The sequence below is a fragment of the Hevea brasiliensis genome, unplaced genomic scaffold (genome assembly GCF_030052815.1).
Source record: "Hevea brasiliensis isolate MT/VB/25A 57/8 unplaced genomic scaffold, ASM3005281v1 Scaf7, whole genome shotgun sequence".
NCBI lineage: Eukaryota > Viridiplantae > Streptophyta > Magnoliopsida > Malpighiales > Euphorbiaceae > Hevea > Hevea brasiliensis.
In genome coordinates this window covers 874,625-896,274 of record NW_026615250.1, presented here as the reverse complement: position 1 = coordinate 896,274, position 21,650 = coordinate 874,625, and the positions used below count along the sequence as shown (strand labels likewise).

At 32.9% G+C, this 21,650-nt stretch overlaps 5 protein-coding genes and 1 non-coding gene across 8 annotated transcripts; 2 read left to right on the top strand and 4 right to left on the bottom strand.

Moving 5' to 3' along the window:
• The first annotated feature begins 373 nt into the window (after positions 1 to 373).
• On the top strand, positions 374 to 6,279 carry LOC110660122 (mitogen-activated protein kinase kinase kinase NPK1). Of its 2 annotated transcripts, none has more exons than XM_021818314.2 (17): positions 374 to 790; positions 1,203 to 1,244; positions 1,754 to 1,819; positions 1,908 to 2,018; positions 2,092 to 2,172; positions 2,267 to 2,344; positions 2,433 to 2,515; positions 3,202 to 3,283; positions 3,367 to 3,467; positions 3,548 to 3,587; positions 3,746 to 3,805; positions 3,897 to 3,946; positions 4,052 to 4,256; positions 4,374 to 4,577; positions 4,689 to 5,026; positions 5,132 to 5,199; positions 5,798 to 6,279. In XM_021818314.2, the coding sequence occupies exons 1-17, from the start codon at positions 515 to 517 to the stop codon at positions 5,899 to 5,901; spliced, it is 1,989 nt and encodes a 662-aa protein (XP_021674006.2). In that variant the 5' UTR covers positions 374 to 514; the 3' UTR covers positions 5,902 to 6,279. The 2 variants fall into 2 exon arrangements, with proteins under 2 accessions (XP_021674006.2, XP_021674011.2); XM_021818319.2 differs by having other exon boundaries at positions 5,132 to 5,222.
• Positions 6,280 to 6,538: 259 nt separating this feature from the next.
• Positions 6,539 to 8,506, bottom strand: LOC110660115 (microtubule-binding protein TANGLED). The gene is made up of 4 exons (XM_021818299.2): positions 8,196 to 8,506; positions 7,850 to 7,992; positions 7,697 to 7,755; positions 6,539 to 7,539 (listed from the first exon to the last, which is right to left on the bottom strand). The coding sequence occupies exons 1-4, from the start codon at positions 8,274 to 8,276 to the stop codon at positions 6,716 to 6,718; spliced, it is 1,107 nt and encodes a 368-aa protein (XP_021673991.2). The 5' UTR covers positions 8,277 to 8,506; the 3' UTR covers positions 6,539 to 6,715.
• A 3,648-nt stretch (positions 8,507 to 12,154) lies between these two features.
• On the bottom strand, positions 12,155 to 15,382 carry LOC110660105 (40S ribosomal protein S24-1-like). Its single transcript, XM_058142782.1, has 6 exons — positions 15,246 to 15,382; positions 14,678 to 14,907; positions 13,805 to 13,846; positions 13,333 to 13,503; positions 12,507 to 12,593; positions 12,155 to 12,391 (listed from the first exon to the last, which is right to left on the bottom strand). The coding sequence occupies exons 2-6, from the start codon at positions 14,747 to 14,749 to the stop codon at positions 12,350 to 12,352; spliced, it is 414 nt and encodes a 137-aa protein (XP_057998765.1). The 5' UTR covers positions 14,750 to 14,907; positions 15,246 to 15,382; the 3' UTR covers positions 12,155 to 12,349.
• Positions 14,163 to 14,251, bottom strand: LOC131177714 (small nucleolar RNA SNORD24). The gene has a single exon (XR_009147049.1). It is a non-coding gene; the product is annotated as a small nucleolar RNA SNORD24 (small nucleolar RNA).
• Positions 15,278 to 16,199, top strand: LOC131177689 (putative disease resistance RPP13-like protein 1). Its single transcript, XM_058142796.1, has 3 exons — positions 15,278 to 15,636; positions 15,749 to 15,933; positions 16,048 to 16,199. The coding sequence occupies exons 1-3, from the start codon at positions 15,278 to 15,280 to the stop codon at positions 16,197 to 16,199; spliced, it is 696 nt and encodes a 231-aa protein (XP_057998779.1).
• Positions 16,200 to 16,379: 180 nt separating this feature from the next.
• On the bottom strand, positions 16,380 to 21,276 carry LOC110660098 (kinesin-like protein KIN-14S). Of its 2 annotated transcripts, none has more exons than XM_021818279.2 (12): positions 21,116 to 21,276; positions 20,947 to 21,030; positions 20,471 to 20,598; positions 20,108 to 20,207; positions 19,753 to 20,016; positions 19,370 to 19,649; positions 18,719 to 18,880; positions 18,259 to 18,474; positions 18,108 to 18,145; positions 17,803 to 17,966; positions 17,604 to 17,717; positions 16,380 to 17,374 (listed from the first exon to the last, which is right to left on the bottom strand). In XM_021818279.2, exons 1-12 carry the CDS (start codon positions 21,120 to 21,122, stop codon positions 16,607 to 16,609), a joined length of 2,325 nt encoding a protein of 774 aa, XP_021673971.2. In that variant the 5' UTR covers positions 21,123 to 21,276; the 3' UTR covers positions 16,380 to 16,606. The 2 variants fall into 2 exon arrangements, with proteins under 2 accessions (XP_021673971.2, XP_057998764.1); XM_058142781.1 differs by having other exon boundaries at positions 20,471 to 20,595.
• Between the last annotated feature and the right edge of the window lie 374 nt (positions 21,277 to 21,650).

Sequence of the window (21,650 nt, the reverse complement as noted above, 5' to 3'; positions counted from 1 at the left end):
TTACTACTCATATCAATCACGTTGATAGTTATAATAGTTTTTTATTGAGCTTGATGGTTAAAATTTTTTTCTCTTAAATATAGTTTTTTTTTCAAAAATATTTACTTTATTTTTTAAAATTAAATTAAAAATAATATCATATTTAAAGTGAATGATTAATATTTAATTAAGGCATTGTTTGATTTAAATAGCTATTTAGTAGGAAGTTTATTTTTCAGAAAATAATTTAATTAATGAAGGAATTGAGAGTATTTCTCAAAAAGTAAAGAATTATGCTAATCAAACCAAAAAAATTTTAAGGAAACTTAAAGTTGGCAAGATGAGATGTCCTAAGGTGGAAGATTTAGGCAAGTAAATAACTGTATTTTGCTTTTATTTTTCAATTTCTACATTTTTCAAAAAAGAATCTCTCCCACTTTTCCCTCCTATCTCTCGAACTCCATTTTCTCACTCTTTTGCAGACCAAAATCGATCACCAATTTCTTTTTCTCTCTCACGCTGCCCATCGTCAATAATGCAAGACTTGCTGGGATCAGTGAGGCGATCAATAGTATTCCGTCCACCCCCAGATAATCAAGAATACGGCTTTAATCCACTGACAGGAAACCTAGTGGAAAAGTTAAATTCTAGCATTCGCAAATCCAGAATCTTCTCCAAACCCTCTTCTCCATCACTTCCAATGGCGACTCCCATCCGATATCGCAAAGGGCAGTTGATTGGTTGCGGTGCGTTTGGCCATGTTTACATGGGCATGAATCTTGATTCTGGAGAGCTCTTGGCGGTGAAGCAGGTTATCTTTTTTTTTTTTTCTTAATTATTATTTTTTTGGAAGTTATTTATTGCATTTGTTGCTTTATGATTCTCTTTGGCTTTTTGGGTTTGTTGCGTGATGCTTAAAGTGGGATTTGGTTGATCTGGTTTTGGCTTTGGATTGTGATTTTCCTTGTTCTTTCTTGTTGATTCTGTTTCGATTTTTGGTAATTGTGTGTTTGGGGTTTAACTGGGATTTTGAAACATTTACTTAATTAATTACTTATAGGCTAAAGTCGGCTTTCTCCTTTCTGCTTGATATATTTGTTTTAACTTAATTTACCCTTTTGTGTTCTGCTTAATTTCACTCCCAGAATTTATTTTTCGCTGTTTATTTTTGTGCTTTTGTGGGTTTGAGTTTGACGTTGCATTTTCTGTTTTTATCTTTCTAGGTATTGATGGCAGCTAATGGTGCTTCAAGAGATAGAGCGCAGGTATTATATCAGTGCCATTTGAATCACTGGTGAATTTTGTGCATATTCTGTTTCCCAGAGGATGAAAATTTGCTTTTTGTTGAAGAGAAATATTTGGTTCTCATCTAAGTGGCCTGGTAAAATTCATTATTTTAGTCATTAATTTTGTTCTTTCTAATATACTGAAACATGGTTGTCTTGTCTACATATTGGTGATTACTAGCTTTTGTAGAACAAGCTCAACCAGTATAAATAGTCTTCTTGTACCAGATAAAGTGAGGCCTTTTGCTTTGCTCAATTCTCATGCATCTAGAAATTTCAAGATTTTGAGGTTTAGTTTGACTTAATTTTGCCTGTTTTCTCATTAATCAAATGGAATGTAGGAAATGTTCTTTCCGTTCTCGCAAATTTTATGGTCCTAGAAACATGCAAATTTTTGTGTTGGTGATAATTGTTATAATAGTGTTTCTCTTTGTGTTGATTTAAGAAATATGATTGAGTTCACTTATTTATATTATTGATAAGAGTAGGCTCAAATCAGAGAGCTTGAGGAAGAAGTGAAGCTTTTGAAGAATCTTTCTCATCCCAATATTGTTGTGAGTAACGTGTACTATTTTTTGTTTATCCATTGAATCAATGATGCATACCACTATTCTAACTATATATGCCATTTGTAATCTTCAGAGATATTTGGGCACAGATCGGGAGGAGGAAGCCTTAAATATTTTGCTTGAATTTGTTCCTGGGGGATCAATATCATCACTTTTGGGGAAATTTGGACCGTTCCCTGAGGCAGTAAGTCTTGCCAACTGAACTCACGCATATTAGGTAACTTGGCACTACTATTGTGTACTAATTTGATGAGTAGGTTATAAGAACATACACAAAGCAATTGCTTCTCGGATTGGAGTATTTACACAATAATGGAATCATGCACAGGGACATTAAGGTGCCTTTAAATCCCCATTCTTTGAGAAAAGTTCTTTATCCTTTTCTTATCTTCTTGATATAAGTAGTAATTTGCCTTCTTTATCTGCTTTCAGGGCGCCAACATCCTTGTTGATAATAAAGGATGCATTAAACTTGCAGATTTTGGTGCATCAAAACAAGTTGTTGAGCTGGTATGCACCTTTCTCTTCACTTTCTATCCACATCTACTGTATTTGTATTTTGTAGAAGTAATATCTACATATGTGCTCATTTCTATAGGCCACTGTTTCCGGGGCAAAGTCAATGAAGGGCACTCCATATTGGATGGCTCCAGAAGTCATTCTGCAGACTGGGCATAGCTTGTAAGGATAATTGGTTCCTCTAAGTATTTATATGTTACATGCATACTAATTATTTTTTGAACATGATGTCATTTGAATTTGTTCCTGCAAGATCCTTTTTACTTTTCTTTTTCTAAATTTCTATATAAACGAAAGTTTGTTGATTGTAAGATAATGTACCTAAAAGGTAGGAGGAATCCAAAATTGCTTGCTTTTTGCCAATCCATAAATTTATAGAGATATGCCTTTTGTCACTTCCTTTCTCACAAAAGTGCCTTGCACAATCCATGTGCGTTTCAAGAAATCTAAAATGGTATGAGAGCTGCTGAGAGGTCTTTTGGATCATTTCTTTATCTGTTTGTCCAGAAACTTCTAAAGCTTGTTTTTACTAACATTCCTTGCACAATTGAAGTGTGTTTCAACTATCAAGAAATCTAAAAGAAATATGAGGGCTTAGGGAATTAATTTCAAGGGAATGCATTTTGTTTAATTTTGCTCTAGACATGGTGGCTTTGTGCATAATCTAGTATTCTTTGGTGGCTTTGTGCATAATCTAGTATTCTTTCTTAATATGATCTTCCATTTCAGTTGGTGTGGTTGAAAGGTCCATTCTGCTCTATCTATAATGTAAAGTTAAATAGTTTTATTTTTGATGGTTTAGATTGATGAATTGAACCTTATCAATATCTTACATCAAAATTTCCTAGCTCTGCTGATATATGGAGCGTCGGATGTACAGTAATAGAGATGGCCACTGGAAAGCCTCCTTGGAGCCAACAATACCAAGAGGTACCTAATCTGCTAGCTATTATGATATCTTTTATTTAATTTAAGTTGCTTCCAAAATATCATACTAAGAATGGTTTCAACAGGTTGCTGCCCTCTTTTATATAGGATCGACAAAGTCACATCCAGAGATCCCAGAGCATCTCTCTGCTGAAACAAAAGATTTTCTCCTCAAGTGCTTGCAAAAGTAGTGATTTAATTTCCATCTGACAAAATCTCCATTTCATCTCTTTTTGGATCTTTGATGTATGTAATTTCCGTTGACAGGGAACCAAATATGAGGCCAGATGCGTCTAAATTGTTGCAGGTGATTCTAGTTTGATTTTAGGGACATTGTTTTCTATGGAAACCTTTTGGTTCTGCTAACTTCTTAAAATACTGGTGATGACTTGGGGCATGGCCATACAAATTTGGTTTTAAGTTTTTAACAATGTTAGATAATCCCAAATTTTCATTTAAACGCAGCATCCTTTTGTAACCGGCCAGCGTGAAGCATCTGACCCTGTTATTCGCACTCCTTTCATGGTTAGTATACTTTGGCTGGAGCCATGCTTGTTGGTTTTTCATACTTTATCTTGGGTCATGTTTTTCATGGCGGAATTTCCATTACCATTAGGAAATTTCTGAAATTCCTCAGCAGTCATGCAGCAAAGAGCTTGAAACCATGTAAGTTTTACAATTTGGTATGCTTTGACCTTCTGCGATGATACATTACTATTGCCTGAATGATGCTTTTACAATCTTTTGACAATACTGTCCATTTGTTGACAGTCGAATGCCATCTGTCTCTGGCACTATTGATTCCTGTAACTTGGGCAGTCTGAGTGGCTCAGTTGATCCTAAGAAACTGCTGGAAAGCAAGGATTTATGGAGAACAAATAATAGTGATGATGATATGTGTCAAATTGATGGAGATGATTTTACTACTAGTGAAGTCAAGTTTAGTCCTGTTTTGATTGCTGATGACTTTATCAAAGTGAGCAGCTACTTTCATCTCTTTCTCATAAGTAAGCTAAAGTCGCTTGTGTTATTGCTTGTAAATTCTGTGCACTAACAATTTAGCCCCAATGGATTGGTAATTTTGCTTAATTAGAGTCGTGATTCCAAACATAAGCTCAATGGAGATTGGAGGTGCAAATTTGACAAGAGTGTAGATTCAGAACAAGCAGAAGCAAGATTAGACATTGATCAACCAGCTCAAAAGGACAGTAATATTTCATTTCCTTGTGGGGCATCCCTCTCTGAGGATGATGATGAACTTACTGAGTCTAAAATTACAGCCTTTCTGGATGAGAAGGTATTATTTGTTTTTGATAAAATTAAATTAGCCAATTACATTTTTAGTAATGTTGTAGATCTGGGTCTACTATAGACTGTTGTGATGTTGAATTCGTAATTATTGTGCCAGGCTTTAGAACTGAAGAAGTTGCAAACACCTTTATATGAAGAGTTCTACAACAGTTTGAATGCAGCTGGCTCTCCAAGCTTTGCAGGGAGTTCACACAACGAAACTCTTCCAAATTACTTGAAATTACCTCCCAAAAGCAGGTCTCCAAGTCGAGCCCCCGTTGGAACCCCATCTGCAGCAACTAATGCTGTTAGTGCCGGAAGCCCTGGGAGTAATACTAGGCGTGTATCAAATGTTGGTAATGCAAATGATCAATCTTCAGAGGACAGTTCATCACCTCAGAACAATGATCGAAAAGGGCTTGTAGTTGATGATCAGCCAGAATCAAGTAGCCCAAGGTTAGTCCATAAGTTGTTGTATCTTTTAGTTCATGATGACATTTTTTTTTATTATTAAGTTGGGACTTGGGAGTAATCTGAAATGGTATGTTTTGTTATTCACAGTGTGAACTTTTCTGAGATACAGAAGAAGTGGAAAGAAGAACTTGACCAAGAGCTTGAGAGAAAGAGAGGCATGGAAATCTTGCTTCTCCTTGTATATTTCTTAGTGCCAACTAGATTGTGTTTTTGTACCATTCTCTGCTTTAAACGTCAATTATTCTATGTTTTACCGTGTGATTCTTTCGAGTGATACTGTTTGGGAAATTATCAATTGCATTCTTTCCATGGGGTTTTTTTGGTATGTTTTATCTGAAATGCAGTTTACCATTCTCTGCTTTAAATCTATTTAGATAGCTTAGCTGTGCAATGAACTTAACGTGATATGCATACTAGAAATTATTTTGATGCTATATTGACAAAAATTCTTGTGGAAATTGTAGATTAATCCTTTTTTCCAGCTTGAAATAATTGACTTAATCATTTTACTATGCATACAAATTACAAAGTATTGAAAAATTAAATGCTCCACTTAAGAAAGTGGAAGTCGGATTATGATACTAGTACTTCAACAAGATTGCAGAAGTAGAATTTTCTGTCTCTCGACTGAGTTCATCCTATTAAGTTCTTTTGGGTTATATTTATACAAAGGCAAAAAAAATGACCGTGGTGTGCAGTGCTGATTGTTATTCTGACAAGAATAATGTATGATTCTGAATATTGTTTTTGCAGAGATGATGCGCCAAGCAAGTGTGGGAAGTAAAACATCATCCCCAAAAGATCGAGCTTTGAACCGGCAGAGAGAGCGGACAAGATTTGCATCTCCAAGCAAATAAATGGTTATTTCTATTATGAGCTGCTAAAACATCAGAATTACAGTTTTGTTGAGAGTGGTAAAAGTATTGCATAGAGTTTGGACAGTGTTCTAGGTCTGCGTGAATACTGGGTAATTTTCGTGCCCATTGCATTGTTCAGCCTAAGTGGTGCCCTTGTTGCACCATATAAAGCACCTTGTTGCACCATATAAAGCATTGTTTGAGAGAAAGGTTATGTTTGGAGAGTTTGTTCTTTTTTCTTTTTTTTTTTTATCTTTCATTTTTGAGGGGGCGGGTACATGTTTCTCAAGTTTGTCACCAGTGGATCAATGTACAATAATCATGATCAGGAATGAATATGATTGATAAGCTTATGAAATTTTATTCCAGTCTATGGCTTGTTCATTTTTTTACAAGATTTTCATTGAGCAGCATTATTATTCAAGAATGCAGAAATTATGGACTATTCAGATTTGCTCTGTTGTGGGGAAATTATTAAGTGCAATCTCCGTATATTTTGATGGTTGATTATGGTGGTTCTTTGTTATAATCAAGGAGAATTCAAAGTACATTTTATATACAAGTGTTGCAAGTAAAAGCTTCTGTTCTTGAAGACTCAGAAGTTTGCAGTAACTTCATTTAAACAATTGGGAATCCATTACAAAACGTGGAATGAACATGCATTATTTTCTTGATGAAGCCAGCCAAATATGATGTAGAAACATTCACACCCACACCACCCACAAAGGAACTTAAAAAGAATCATCAACTATGCACATTGATTAACAGAATCCCTCGCTTTTCAAACAAAAGCCTCAAGTAAAACCAAAAGAACTTAAATTCTTCCCAATGAGAACCGTCTTGGCATTGAAACCGGACGCTGTTTAAATCCACCCATTAAACCATCATTCTTCTGTACACTTTTCCTGCTCTTCAATGGAGATACCAATCTGTTAGCCAATCTTGAAGGAGAAAATGACCTACGCAATTTTGAAGCAGTGGACACCTTTGGAGATTTCTTGCTCGAGTTTGCAGCTCTAGTAGGTGATTTCTTGCTCAAGTTTGCAGCTCCAGTAGGTGACAGGGAAACCAATGGTGGGCTCTTGATCTTCACTTGAAGCTTGGAAGCCGAAGGTGGGGACTTTATCAAGAACTTATGTGGAGTAGTCTGTTTATTTCTAGAAATCACAGGAGACCTTGTTCTGCAGAACTTCTGCTGCTGATTAGAATCTGTAGAAAGGAACAAAGGGTTTGGAAACAGTATAGTCTTTTTAGCCCATGGCCTATTCCTGGGAGAAACTCTATTTGCCAAATATTTAGCAGAGTTTTCTTTCTCCATTTCTCTCTTCTTTGGGGGTGAAACCTTAAAGTTAATGCGTGATCGAGCTCTTTGAAGAGATGGAGAAGTGGTTTCTGATCGAATGGATTGCAGTTTATTTTGCTTTTCCTTCTTCCTCTTGGACTTGAGTTCAGTGTTTTCATGGTTTGGCCTCTGTTTCCTGTCTTGGGTCATTGGGGTTTTAGGGTCTTCTGGGGGGGTTTTCTTGGTTTTGCAGGCAACTGCTGCGACAATTTCTCTTGCAAATTGGCTTGCTTGTAGAATTTCTCCCACAGTTTCTCCTACTAGCATAGCTGGTAATGACATTCGCTGCCATTCCCCTGCATAATAAAACATTTTAACTGTTAGGTTGAAACTGGTTCATGACAAACATATTAGCATTGTTTATTTACATTCTTTCAGAACCCAGAAAAGAAATTTCCTTATTACAGCCAAACACAGAACAAAATTGTTCAATATGATGAGAAAGAGAGATACCTACTACACTTGCCGGAAACTTGCCCACCGGAGATTTCCTAGGCGTAGCACTCTTGATCCTTGAAATTAGAAAGTAAAATAATTATTAGTGTAAAAATGATAAATCTTTTAACACAAACCTGAACAAAAACCAAAACCCAAATTCGATTTTACCTCAAAGATTCTTGCTTGCACCTGAGACTAGTTCTTAGATAACCTCTGGTACTTCTAGGACTGAGACTAACCCCAGATATCACCTTATGCCCACCTGCCACTGTGTATTGGAGCTCTTGCAATCTAGCCATGCATTTATCCACCTTCACAATTCCATGCAAAAGTAAACAAACCCATTATTGCATACAAAAACAAAAAAAATCAAAACCCATGAACTAGCAAGAGGAAAAAAGCATGAACATTTTGAATGGTAGATTCCAAGTTTTAATTTTTTTCTTCTTTTGTAGGAAAAATTTCTACAGCTTTCTATTCTAAGCAACCCAACAACCATGAAGGGGACAATTACCTTCTTTACGGTTTCTCTAATCAGAACAGGATTGAGAGGTGCCGCAATTCTCCTCAGCTTTGGTGGGGTTCTGGCTACCATGATTGCAAACCACAATAGCGACTAAAAAACTCCAAGTGGGTCTGAAAGCTCTCTATCTTTTTCTCTCTAAATAACCAGAGAGAGACTAGAAAATGAGTCCCAGTCGAGACAATGGGTCACCCCCTTCAGTTCTACTTCCCTGCGTTCGCATCTCTTTTGCACTCTCTCAGTTTTGTCTTTGAAGCCAAAACTGAAAAGTCAAATCCAAATGCCTTTTGGAAGATTGAACTTTAGTAACGGATCTTTTTGTCCCCAACGGTCACATCTAACTATCGATACGTATCTGGAAAGTTCAAACGGCTACTTTTATTTTAAACTTAAAATAATTATAGTATTATAGCAAAATACTTTTTTTTTTCATTTAATTTTGGAACATTGAGTGGAGAACCGTTGAATGTGCATAAATCAACGGTCCATAATTCCTTCACGATTCACGAACTCACTTATTTAGATACTAATTATTGTGATCCGTGGTGTAATATGAATCATAATTCCTTTGAGGTTGGTCGCTGTTATTTTCAATAATACATTCTCCACAGATTAAACAGTGAGTTCTTCTTTTAGAAATGTAATGAGCTTTATCAATTAGGCCCAATATTTATTGTTCTTAGTATAATTTTTTACGAGTAATAAGATTATTTTAAATATATATAAGTTATGATTAAAAAAATATTTTGATCAAAAAAATTATAATTTTAGGGTCTATTTGATATTATATTGAAATTACTATTAATAAAATATTTTTTTTAAAATATAAAATATTAAAAAATAATTTAAAATTAAATTTAATAAATTTTAATTATAAAAATATTAAAATAATAAAATATTTTTTTAAAAATATTTTTTTAATATCAAAAATAATTTTTTTATTCTGAAATTAATATAACGTGTGCATGGTAATTTATCATTTTTATTTTTTAATTTAAATTTAAATTTTATTTTAAATAAGATAAATTATTATTATTACATAAATTTTAAATTAAAATTCTTTTCTTATTTAATTTAATTTGAATAAATTTTTACATATGATAATAATAAAATTTTAATTAATTTATGATATAATTAATGAAATACATATTTAATTTCTTTTATACATATATTAATAGAAGTTTCCATGATTATTTCATTTAAAATGTAACAAAAATACTTTATTTAAAAATAATTTAAATTTCATAAAATATTTATGTTTCATAATTTATATAAATTAATATTTATTTTTTATAAATTACAGAAAATATATTATATTAATGAGAAAATAATATTATTTTAAAAATATAAATATAGAATATTTTTTGTTATTAATATAATAAAAATATTAAATTACTAATAATGAATTGAATTATTTAATTTTAATAATAGTGAAAACATATAACATTATTATTAGTTAAAAATAACATTCTATTATATTATTTTTTTTAAACATACCATATCTAAGTGTAAATTTTTTTTATTAATTTGATATATTTTTTATAAAATAATTCTTTGGAAAAAATGTTATCAATTTACCTAAATTTATAATATAAATTAAATACATTTCATAAATATTAAAATTTTAAAATATCATTATTTTCTATTAATATAATAAATATTAAAAATACATATTATTTTTCAAAATATAAATTCTATAATTTTAATATTGTAATTTTAATTTTTTTTAATCATCTTTATTTGTAGTTAAATTTTCTATGCAATCATATTTGTAATTTATCTTTGAAATTCTACTTCTACATAAAAATATAGTTGAGAGATAATTTATACATAAAAAAATAGATATTAAATTAAAATTTAAAAATAATTCTATTACAAATTAATGATAATAAAATATAGATAATCAAAATATTAGTTATAATTGCATTCGATATATAATTATAATGAAATAAAATATTCAAAAGTTTAAAAAATATTAAACAAGAAATTTTTTAAAAAATTAATAATTAAATAAATATTAATTAAACATATTTAAATAAATAAATTTTAAGAATGATAATTAATAATTTTTGAAAGAAATAATAAAAAAATAGTACAAATAAAAAAAAAGTTTAAGAGCATTTAAGTAAAATGTAAAATATTTGACGAGAGAAGAGTTTTTAATGTGTATAAAATGCCTAATATGATATACTCTATATACAGATAAATAAATAAAAACTACTTAAATAAAAAATTAATTAATAATTAAATATTATTTAATTAAAAAACAATAACAAAAGTATTTAATTTAATTTTTATAACAGTAAAATGTTTTTTATTTACTTAGTTGTTTCAATTAAATGGCCATAAATTGACCATAAAGATAATAATAATAAGCATTAATTAATTTTAAGAAAATGAAATAAAAAGAATATTAAATTATTAACATAAAAAATAATACATACTAATTTTAAATAAGTCAAATATCTATATTTTATTTTTATAACTTTATGTAAATTACATTTTTTATCTCTAAATTTTTTTAATAAAGATTTCATAATAAAAATAATAGAAAATATAATAATATAATAAAATTATTTATTAAATATATAAAATAATTTAATATTGATTAAATTATATGATAGTTGATTATGAGATCACAAAATAATGATCAATTTTCTTTAAACTAATGGTCATCAATGGCCTATTATTATTATTATTATTATTATTATTATTATTATTATTATTATTATCTTTTAAATTATTTTTTATTTTAAACTATTATTACTATTATTATTAACATGTGGCAAATAATATTTTTTCATAAATGAATTTATAAAAAAAATAATATAAATAAATTTTAAATAATGTATTTAATTAAATACAAAATATCTTAATTTTAAAAAATTAAATTCTAAACAAAATAATAATTTAAATCATAAATGTTAAGGTAGTATCGTAAATAATAATAATAATTAAAAAAAAATAAAAAATATTAAATAAAAATCAATATAAAAAGAGTATTTAAGGTGACACGCGACAAGTTTTTTAAGGAAAGTGTCATGTGTCATCTCCTTGATAATGTCATTCCTCTTTATATATGTGTGTGTGATTTTGGTCACTAAACTCAATACCAAACAAACACATAGTGTATAAAAGTGTGGTGAATGCCATAGAAACACATTATATTAGAGGATTGAGAAGGGGAAGAGAAAGAGTCAAAAAAAGAAGTAGGCTACATATTTGATTTAAGGATGTTTAATTTGATTCCCTTTACTCTGGTTTTTCCTGCATGTTCACTTGATTTGTTTTTGACTGAAATTTGGGGGAATCAACCATCATGTTTGATCTATCATCCATGCTATCGTCGTCGACTTCGTCACCACTATATATATCTGCGGCCTTGCTAGCTTAAGCATAGAATAGAAGAGCAAAATTCAAGAGAAAATCCAAATTTAGCACACTCGGTAATATGAGAAACTCCAATCCTCCTCCTGATCTCTCGCTTTTTTTTTTTTGCCTGGTGGTGGCTTGAGTTTTATTTTTTTAATGTTTTTCTGTAAAATATATATAATCAGGATCGAGAGATAAATGTAAATATTTTAAGATGAATTTTAATAAAGTTTGAAATAAATTCAAATACTGAAATTATTTTTAAATAGATAATATTCATGAATGATAATAGGATATTAGCTTCCTAGCATCAAAGTTTAATGATACTAGCTAACCAGAGAAGCATTCATACATTCTCGTTTGGGAACACAAATAATAGTGAGAAACACACATGAATCAATGCTGAATGGATGGAAACACTTCCTTTATAATATGAGAAATTGAAACAGGAATTGTGATAAATACATATAATTTGTACTTATCATCCCTAAATTTTATTTATTATTGTTATTCTTTAATTTTCTTTGAGGATTTGACATTACTGTCATATAATTCAAGAGTGCATTATATTAGGACTGTGCAATCAATTTAATTCTCATTTGAAATTGTGTTATATCAACAAATAAAATTCATTAATAAAGTAAAACTGTTACAATAAGAAGAAATCCTGAGAATTGACAAGATATCATTTCTCTAATGACATTTGAATTTTAGCAGAGTTGCAACACATGATATAATGAAGCAACCAAATCTTATATATGCATATATATATATCACTTCTTTTTTCCTCCCTTGGCAGCATCACTAGCCTTCGTCTGCATAACATAGATCAATGGTAAGCAATGAATTTCTATCACTGAAAATTTTAGAAGCTATAGAGGTATTAGACCAACATCAAGAAACCATTACAAACGAAACCAATGATCTCACCTTCTTTACTCCGCGAACCTTCTTGGCCCTGTTCTTTCTCTCCTTCAGTTGCTTCCTTGACTTCTCTACGTTAGTGTCAAGTCCATTCTGCACAAAAAGGACACAAAACTTCAAGCAAACAACATAACAAGGACAAGAAAATTTACTATATGCATCTACAAATCAATCAAACAGAAGAAAAAATAAGAAAGCAGATTGCATACAAGTACAAGATTAATTACTCACTCCAACCATCAGATGAACAAGGTATGCATTAGATATATCAAAATATTATAGAACCTAAAAACACAATTTTATTAAATATCAATAACACAATCGATACCATGATCTGAATTGAGTGATTACTTCCAGTTTTACTACAATACACATTTACATATAAAATCTCCATATCACCCAAAAACTAAATATTTTTATTTAAAAGGGAAAAAAAAAAGGAAAAGGGAATCAACGGGACCGATCAGATGACATCATCACATGGATGTGTGAACATTCTATTATCTATAAATAAAGCTTCCATACACAATAAGCTGGCTTAGCACTTTAGCAGTGATGCGAACAAAAGCCAAGACACCAAAATGCAGCTAGGAGAGAAATCTTGGTCTTTTATCCTCTTTAAGTGCCATTTTGGCCTCTTAGAGTTTGTGCCAATATGAAATATATTGGTCACTGACTGAGTTAGTTTGCTTTCTCATTAGTTTGCTTTTGCATGCCTTCTGCTATTGTAAAATACAACAGCATAAAAAAAAAAAGAAGTTAACCAAACAAAATCTAAGAAATTAATGATTAAAGTTTCTATTCTGAAGAAAACTATATATGTAAAGCCTACCCTGATGAGTCTGTACTTGGGCTCGTACTTCTTTGCATTCTCAACTGAATCATAAATCAACCCAAACCCAGTGGATTTACCGCCTCCAAAGTGAGTCCTGAACTTAAACACAAAAATTGTATTGGGATCCTTCACCTCATATAAGCTTGCTAGCTTCTCCTTCAGCTCCACCTTCATAATAGGAAGAATGTAAATGAAATAGCCAAAAAAGCTGAATAAACTATGGAACAGGTAAATGCATTAACAATTGTCAACTAACAACCAGATGGTCTACTTAGAAGTTTAGAAGGTAATATTTTTCCCATTCACTGGGATAATAGCATAACTATGCTCCAGGTAATGGCATAGTTGCTTCAACCCTCTGGAACTACATAGACAAAATAAGACCAACTACATTATTCCTAATGAGTAATTATTCTTAAAAAATTAGATGGATAATGAGGAGAGAGAAGTCTAAATTATCAAGATATACCTTGGAAACATTGGGTCTCCCAGGGTGAAGAACATCAACTATCTGCATTAATCAAAAGAAAAAAAAAATAAAATCAATAAAGCAACCCAGGATCAAAACAAGCTGTGAACCAATAATATGTCAACAGAAATTTCTATCTGAAATCCCATAAGCATCAGAATTCTGAGTTCTCTTCAAATAAACTATCATCATCCCAAAAATAACATTAAGCATATCACTACCCCACTAGAAGCTATTCAAAGCTCAATTGAACAAAGGCAAGAACTATCTCCAAAATTGTGCATAGATTGAAAAAATCCAAGGTTAAAAGGTTAAACGAGTCACTGATTAACAAAATCAAGGAATAAAATTAAAAGATTGCCTCAGAGATCTTGGTAGATAGGAATCATCAAGTGGATTCTTTAAAATCCATCAAGTGTAGCAAATATTTTCTCACATCACTGGGCGCAAGCATTAGAACCTACCTCTCTTTGGAGGAAAGGAGAAAAAAAAAAATCTAATGCAAAAACAAAGGGAAACAAATAAACAAATAGACAAAAATTCAGAGCCCGTATACTCAAAACAATTATACCTCACACCATCATTATTTCAAATCCCATACACAGGCACTCGATCTTTCCATCTAAGAGCTAAGAGCTGACATTCATTTGAACTCTAACATCAATTAGCAATCTCTCTACCGAGAAATCTAAAAAAAAGAATGCAAGCTAATTCACATTCATAATAGACAAAATCTAAAAATAATCTCTTCATTACTATTAATTTAAGATCTGTAATACAATAGGAACCATAGAATTGAATAGGCGTGCTAAAAAGATGTTTGGCAACCAAAAAAGTGAATGAAACAGGCCTTAAAAAAAGGAGAGAGCTTACGAATTGCTTCCTCGATAGGAGGCGGTTAGTCATGAACTTCCTGGTACGAATCGTAACTGCCTTGTCCGCCATGGTTTCAGATAAAGAAGATGGCTAAATGCTAGCAGGGATTCCTTCAAGGCAGAGAGAACAAGTGGCAGCAGCAGAGAGCAATGCCCTTTCTTTTATAGTATTAACAAGGGAAGTTGCCCCTTCCCACAGTTGTTGCGGGTTTATAAATGACTATTGACCTGAATTAAGGACTTAATAGTAAAATATAATTATTTAGCTGGCCCTTAATAAACTTTTCTCTTTCTTTCAAACCATCGAGTGTCCTAATCTTATATAAAGAGTTAAACACGATTAGAGTTTGAAATTAATTAGATGTATGAACAGTGAGACATTTACTTTCTTTTAGTGTTATTTTATAATTATAATTCTAATATTGTTTTAATCGTTATTATCTATTACTAAAGTTCAAAATTCGCTGATAAAATAAGTAAATTTTTTTCAACTATCCATTCGATTTCATCGACTTTCCACTTCGAGTCTCAGTTGTGTAGTTATATATAAGAGTAGGTGATCTCACCAGATTCCAATCTTCTCCTCCATTTTCAGGGCATGAATGTTGTTGGGGAGATCGTTCTTTCTACTTTTGTAGAGGGTGTGTTGGATAAGTTGCTTTCTATGGACTTCTTGAACCCTATACGGAGTGAGGAACTCAATAAGCCCCTGGAGAAGTTGAAGTTAACATTACCCTCTGTTGCTACAGTTGGGAATGATGCAGAGGAAAAGCGATTTGAGAAGCCCGTTATCGGAGCTTGGCTGAAGCAGCTCAAACATGCGGTTTACGATGCAGAGGATGTGTTGGATGAGATTGCATTCAAAGCAATGGAAGATCAGCAGGAACCCCAGTCTCAAATCAATAGAAAGGTATGGGATGTCTTCTCTAAATGTCGCAAGATTATTTCTGATACGTTGTAAGTCAAAAAGATGTTATTGGTTTGAGTGACACTGTTGAGGAAGTTCATCTAGAGCAAGACAAAAACTAGAGACAACTTCCTTATTGACTGAGCCTGGTGTGTATGGTAGAAATGATGATAGGGAGAAGATCATTCGAATGTTGATATCTGATGAAAATGTTAGCTCTAATGGTTTCTGCGGAATACCCATCGTTGGAATGGGAGGGGTTGGCAAGACAACCCTTGCTCGATTAGTCTGCAATGACTATACAGTGAAGCTATGGGTCTGCGGAGCATTTCGACTTGAATGTATGGGTTTGTGTATCTGATCAATTTGATGTCAAAAAGCTAACTAAGGCTATTCTTGAGTCTAGTAGCCCGGAAACTCGTGTAGCCAATGATTTGAATAGTCTACAAGTAAATCTGCAGGAGAAATTGTCTGCAAAAAGTTCTTACTCACTCTAGATGATGATCAATGGATTGCCTTTCGAAGGCCTTTTACAACTGGTTCGCAAGTTTTCAAGATTTTGATAACTAAAAGGAATGCGGGTGTTTCATCAATCATGCGCAATTGTCCCTGACCACTATGTTGAGCAGTTGTCGTATGAAGATTGCTGGTTGCTTAGGCAACATGCATTTGAGAATGAGTCTAGCATAAAGTATGATAATTTATTCAGTTATGTAATCCTTACTCAAAGCCTTGCATTTAGAACTTAGCAGAAACTTTCTAGACATCTAATCACACAATAGAAAACAGCGGATTAAGAACTAACCAAAAGCTTTATTTTTAGTTTTCATTCTACCAAGATAATGCAAAACGCAGGATATTATCACAAAGGAGGCTAAAAGGTTAAAAAAGTCATGGGATATGCAACAGAAATGGGGAATAATGTCACTGAGAATTGACAGATTAATTAGTAAGCAAAAAAAGTATACATTCGTGCAGTAATACCCCAAGGAAAAATGGTCACTATCATGAAAACAAGCTTCATTGCATCTCAGTTGAGGGTCGAGAAGGCAACAATGACTTCCTGTATTTCACTCCTCTCGACTTGAGGGGACTCCACACCAATGATTTTTTTTGCAATGCAACTACTGTTGGATGCCTTGGCTTCCAAGAGCCTGCTTGAGTTGGAGGACTCCCCATGAATTTACTACTGCTCCTCATGACAGTTGGTGTTGTCTCTGATGCTGACCGGAATTCTGGCAATGGAGAGAACAATCTTGAATATCTGGCCTTTCTTGGGTCCTTCACAAATGACTGCCGGCCCACGGCACCCTTGTTCTTTAATCTTGAGGCAGAAGTGTGGAGTGGGGTTGTCAAGTTTGAGTTGGGCTCTGGGTGGAAAGTGGCAATAGATACTCGTCTCTTAGGCTGACGAACCTGAGCTGATGTTGCAGTAGTTGGTCTGGCAGCCATAGAAATACGTCTTGGTTGTAGAAGGCTTTTTGTTTCCCTTCCTGTCATTGAAGTTCTAGCAATATTTTCTTTGTCCTGCATTGAAGATTGGACCATGGAAGCAGTAGTTTTGATTTTCATTGTATGGAGAGGAGATGGAGGAGGTATGAAATTGGTGATTCTTCGCAGTGGTAGCCTCAGTTTTGAAGGACCCAAAGGCGGTTTCCTCTCTACCTTGGTCTTCTCTCCTTGTTTTGGGGAGGGCAATGAAGACTGTGAAGAAGCAGCAAGTGCTCTCGTTTCCTGCTTTAGTCTGGTCTTCCTTTCCTCTACTAACTGATTCTCAAGTTCTCGGACCTATTACCAAATTCAATAACTTGTTCTATTTTAAAATAATCAAATATACATAAAACACTTAATTTTAAATGTTAATGGTTGCAATTAAAAGATTTAAGAAGAGTCAACTGCAAATCAATAATTTGATTTCTGGTGATTTACAAATGAGATTCATACAAAATTGTGTTAAGTACAACTGCTTCAACTAGTTTAACACTTGCTCAAGAGAAAGCTTCAAATGACAAGTTACCTTTTCTTGAAGGCCTCTGCACTTATGTTCCCTGGCAGCAATCTTCAACTGCAAGGACTGCAAATTCTCCTGCAACTTCTTTGTTTCCTTCTCATCATGTTGTAGCTTTTCTGCCTGTTAAGTTTCCATTTAAAAAAAAAAACTCAGTTTAATCATTTGAAGCAATATTAAAAAGTTTAGTTTCAACAGGAATACCCACCATTTGCTTATACTTGAAAAGCTCAGTGAAATCTGCCTGCTTGCGAGCAGGGCCACTTTCAATTCCCCGAACTCGAGCGGCAAAATTCAATGAACACAGAGACTCCCCAAGGTCAGCAGCACTTGGGCTTATCTGGACAAACATCAACGTCTTGCAATCTCCTCCTAAATTTCAGGTTTCAGTTAGCATCTTCATTGAAAGAGAAAGGGCCTAAAATTCTACACCCTGCCACCTAGCAATAGTTGTACATTTACAAATTCAATATTTACAAGCAACTAAATTGCTTGATAAAGAAAAATGCTTACCAAGAGAGCTCTGCAACATATGAGTGAGCTTTGAGTTCCTGATTTACACAAAACAAAAATGTTGATAAAATATAACAAAATTTTGTAAGGTATGTATTTTTTGTAATTGCTGGAGAGAGAGAGAGTAAGAGAGGGAGAGAGAGAGAGAGACCTGTAAGGAATGTGGCCTGTTTTTGATGCAAGGGCAGAGACAACATCACCAAGTGCTGAGAGAGATTTATTTATAAATTGAGATTCCTTCAACCTCTCTCCTTCAACTTCTATCTTCCCCACACGCTCACTACCAGCCAAATCAACCAGCCAGAGATGACTCCTTGTCTTTTGCCCATCTATTAAACTCTCCCCTTTTACAGTTACTCGCAATAAACTACATAGAAGCAATATTTGGTCATTATCGTAGATATATATTCTTGTTTTAGGCCAACTCTTTAATTGATCAATATAATTCTTATACATCTGTTTTTATTCCCAGGCTCACGGAGCTATCTTGACTTTTTGAAAACCAAACTTCATTAAAAACTAGACTTGTTTACTACTTGGTGAGATCCCATAATATATACATCCGGAGGAAGAAATGAACCAGAAACAGGAAATGGAGGATTTAATAATACCAGTGAGAACGGCTGCTGAGCTCATTAGCACTGGTAGAACCAACTGATCTGGCTTGGCTTCCAGACTTGAGTAGCTCCCATACTTCCTCTGTGCCATAAACTCGAGCTTCAACAAGTCCTGGAACTTCTTGTGTCCCTTCTGCTGCTTGCTTTATCTCCAACCTTCAATTCATGCATGTTTCAAAAAAAAAAAAAAAAAGATTCTGGTCAACTTCAGTTTCATCTTATAATAATATGAATATGAGTTGACCCACGAAAATGAACATCCCTTTTATCAAGTTTGTTATATTTTATTGAATGCATCCCAACTAGATGCCATGAGTAAAATACTTTTAACTGTGCTAGATCAAGGTATGGCAACAAACATTTGTTAAGAAAGTAGTAAAATGAAAATTCTTGCAAACTCTTCCAACAGTAATTTCCGTATTCCAATCATTATGGATTACCCAAAAGAATGGCAAGTTTTCCACATCTGTGCAGTTAATTGTTCATATATGCATACTTAATTTTCTCCATTAGGCAGTAGAAAGATAGATCAATGCTCTAGCACTACCACACTACCAAAAAAACCTATATGCAACTGAAGTACTGAACAGTTGGATTCAAAATCGTTAGAGGTGACTACCAAATAATAGCAATATAGAAACCTACTTTTTAGGGGGCTGGTTGGAGTTTTCCACTAACAGGTCCCTTATCTTCTCATTGTAAACCTCCAACATGCTAACAAATAGCTCATATCTCATAATTCCACTTCTCTCTTGAGAAATGCGAAACAACTCCTCCAGAGTTCTATAGTTCACTCCCCTACTTTCAGGGGTCCCCTCCATTGTAAATGTCTTCCCTGTTCCAGTTTGCCCATAGGCAAATATGCATACATTATAGCCATCCAGCACAGATGTCACTATGGGTTTAGTTTGTGCAAAAACAGCCTCTGCATGTTGCAAAAAGATTCAGGATTAAGACTCTCAAATGGGACAAACATTAACAACACAAATTTTCTGCATGAAAATGTTGGGAATAAGGTCTCAGGTTACCTTGATTATCTTCAGGCTTAAACACATGGTCAAACTTGAATTGCTTTTTGGAAGAATCAGAGGAAATAATATGCAGCTCATTATCTAGGGAAGGGTCAAATTCAACCACATAATTAGAACCATTGGCAATTTCAGCTTGGTTTAGTGGTCTACATCTGCAAAAGACCCTAATATTGCCTTTCAGCTCAATCACTTCATTGTAAAGTCGCCTGCGCTCAGATGACTCTTCTCGGTACTTCTTCTTTAAAAGTTCATATGCATTGTCTGATACCAATACAGAGTAACAACAAACATATTAAAACCAATAAAAGGCAAAAGAGAAACCAAAGCCAACTGCCACAAATTGGGTACTCACTGAGAAGATGAAGAGTTTCTAAGACTTCGGGGCCAGGAAATGCATCTGTATTGCCATTCTTCACTTGATGGGAGAGAATTGCATGTTCTTTCTTCAAATTCTAAAGCAGAAAGAATTGAAGTCGATCAGAAAACCAATCAACAAAATGAAAGCAGAAGTCTAAACACTTAAAGAAGGTTTTCTTTGGCTTTTTTGGTTCATATCATTAATCATGAACTTCAACTGAACCACTTGGCTTAGTTATGGAAGCCATTACATTTTTTTTTTTCTGAGAAGGAAATGAATATATCATTGATTTATCCTTTTTTTTCTTTTCTCATTCCCAACTTAGCTATCAACCAATACAAGGCCAGAGAACCTCACCTGAATTTGATAGCTCAAACTGATAATTTTCTTCAATATTGGCAGTGTGGGCCCCTGAGGTGAAGTCTCTTTGTTTCTGCTCAATGCAATATCCTCACTCATAGAATTTGCGGTTTCTTCCACTTCTTCTAAATAATCAACCAAAACCTCATTTAACTTATATAAGGCGCTAAATGTCTACTTGATTATATTCCATCTTAACTAATTTCTAGGATTTGAACTGAAGCAATTGAAAGACACCATAAACTCTAATTTTTGAACACGATACTGAAAATAAATGAAACAGCATTAAATAAAACACAAACTTGTCTCGCAATTTGTATCTTCGAGAGTTTGAACTGAGAAAAAAAAAACCCTCAATTTCAAAGAAAAACTTTTAGAAATTAAAGAAATTGAGAACAGATAGGTCGTCGCAAAACTGAATATTTTCTTGAAATTAAAAAGAAAAAAAGAAAAGAGAAAACAGGAAACAAAACCTGAGAAAGAAGATAAAGTAGGCTTTGAATCGCAATTAGGAACAGTGTGATGGCAGTTTCCCAGTAGCAGTTCCACTTTTAGATCTGAGAAAAATTGTCAATTTCATCATAAATCAGACAATTTCCATATCAAGAAATTGCACAAGAGATATAGAGAGAGAGAGCATACCATCCATGGCCTCTAAAATCAGAAGATTACTACCCAGAATTGCACAGACAGAGAGCGAAAGAGTAAAGAAAGAGAGAAAGAAAGAGACGAGCAGACAGAGGAAGTGTAGGGTTTTGATCAGATTCAAGTTTGAATTGAAAAATTACGAGCCGTTTGATTGCGAGTGACAAATTAGGGGATTTAGCTGTTTCTAACGGCTATGTAATCTTTGGAGCGCATCAGAAATTTCAGTTCGAAACCATTGGGCCCAGATTGTGGCCCATTAAAAAGGTGTGGTTTTACGTCCATTATAAAATTTTACAAAATCAAATAATTTTATAAAATTTACATAAAATTAATAATTTATTATTTTAATCATGTATGCACTTTAATTAATTATATAAAAATCTCAAAATCAATATTTAATAAAAAAAATTTAAGCTTATACCAGCAATATCTTAAATTTATAAATTATAATTTTATAATATTAAATTTATGAAATTAAAATTCATCGATTTTTAATATTTTAAAAAAAATTTTGGAAGAAATTAAAATA

Excerpts from the sequence above, each read along its gene's own strand:
- LOC110660115 (XM_021818299.2), bottom strand. The coding sequence starts at position 8,276 with ATGGTAGCCAGAACCCCACCAAAGCTGAGGAGAATTGCGGCACCTCTC. Across the intron at positions 7,993-8,195 it reads TTAGAGAAACCGTAAAGAAG|GTGGATAAATGCATGGCTAG; the intron begins GTAATTGTCCCC and ends GGAATTGTGAAG. Across the intron at positions 7,540-7,696 it reads GTTTCCGGCAAGTGTAGTAG|GGGAATGGCAGCGAATGTCA; the intron begins GTATCTCTCTTT and ends TTTATTATGCAG.
- LOC110660105 (XM_058142782.1), bottom strand. The coding sequence starts at position 14,749 with ATGGCGGACAAGGCAGTTACGATTCGTACCAGGAAGTTCATGACTAAC. Across the intron at positions 13,504-13,804 it reads GGAGACCCAATGTTTCCAAG|GTGGAGCTGAAGGAGAAGCT; the intron begins GTATATCTTGAT and ends CCTATTATGAAG. Across the intron at positions 12,594-13,332 it reads CCAAGTACAGACTCATCAGG|AATGGACTTGACACTAACGT; the intron begins GTAGGCTTTACA and ends CTTTTTGTGCAG.
- LOC110660122 (XM_021818314.2), top strand. The coding sequence starts at position 515 with ATGCAAGACTTGCTGGGATCAGTGAGGCGATCAATAGTATTCCGTCCA. Across the intron at positions 1,820-1,907 it reads TTTCTCATCCCAATATTGTT|AGATATTTGGGCACAGATCG; the intron begins GTGAGTAACGTG and ends TGTAATCTTCAG. Across the intron at positions 4,578-4,688 it reads CAGCCTTTCTGGATGAGAAG|GCTTTAGAACTGAAGAAGTT; the intron begins GTATTATTTGTT and ends TTATTGTGCCAG.
- LOC131177689 (XM_058142796.1), top strand. The coding sequence starts at position 15,278 with ATGAATGTTGTTGGGGAGATCGTTCTTTCTACTTTTGTAGAGGGTGTG. Across the intron at positions 15,637-15,748 it reads AAGATTATTTCTGATACGTT|AAATGATGATAGGGAGAAGA; the intron begins GTAAGTCAAAAA and ends TGTGTATGGTAG. Across the intron at positions 15,934-16,047 it reads ATTTCGACTTGAATGTATGG|GAGAAATTGTCTGCAAAAAG; the intron begins GTTTGTGTATCT and ends GTAAATCTGCAG.
- LOC110660098 (XM_021818279.2), bottom strand. Across the intron at positions 19,650-19,752 it reads TAAGCCTGAAGATAATCAAG|AGGCTGTTTTTGCACAAACT; the intron begins GTAACCTGAGAC and ends TGCAACATGCAG. Across the intron at positions 17,375-17,603 it reads GCAGAGGCCTTCAAGAAAAG|GTCCGAGAACTTGAGAATCA; the intron begins GTAACTTGTCAT and ends ATTTGGTAATAG.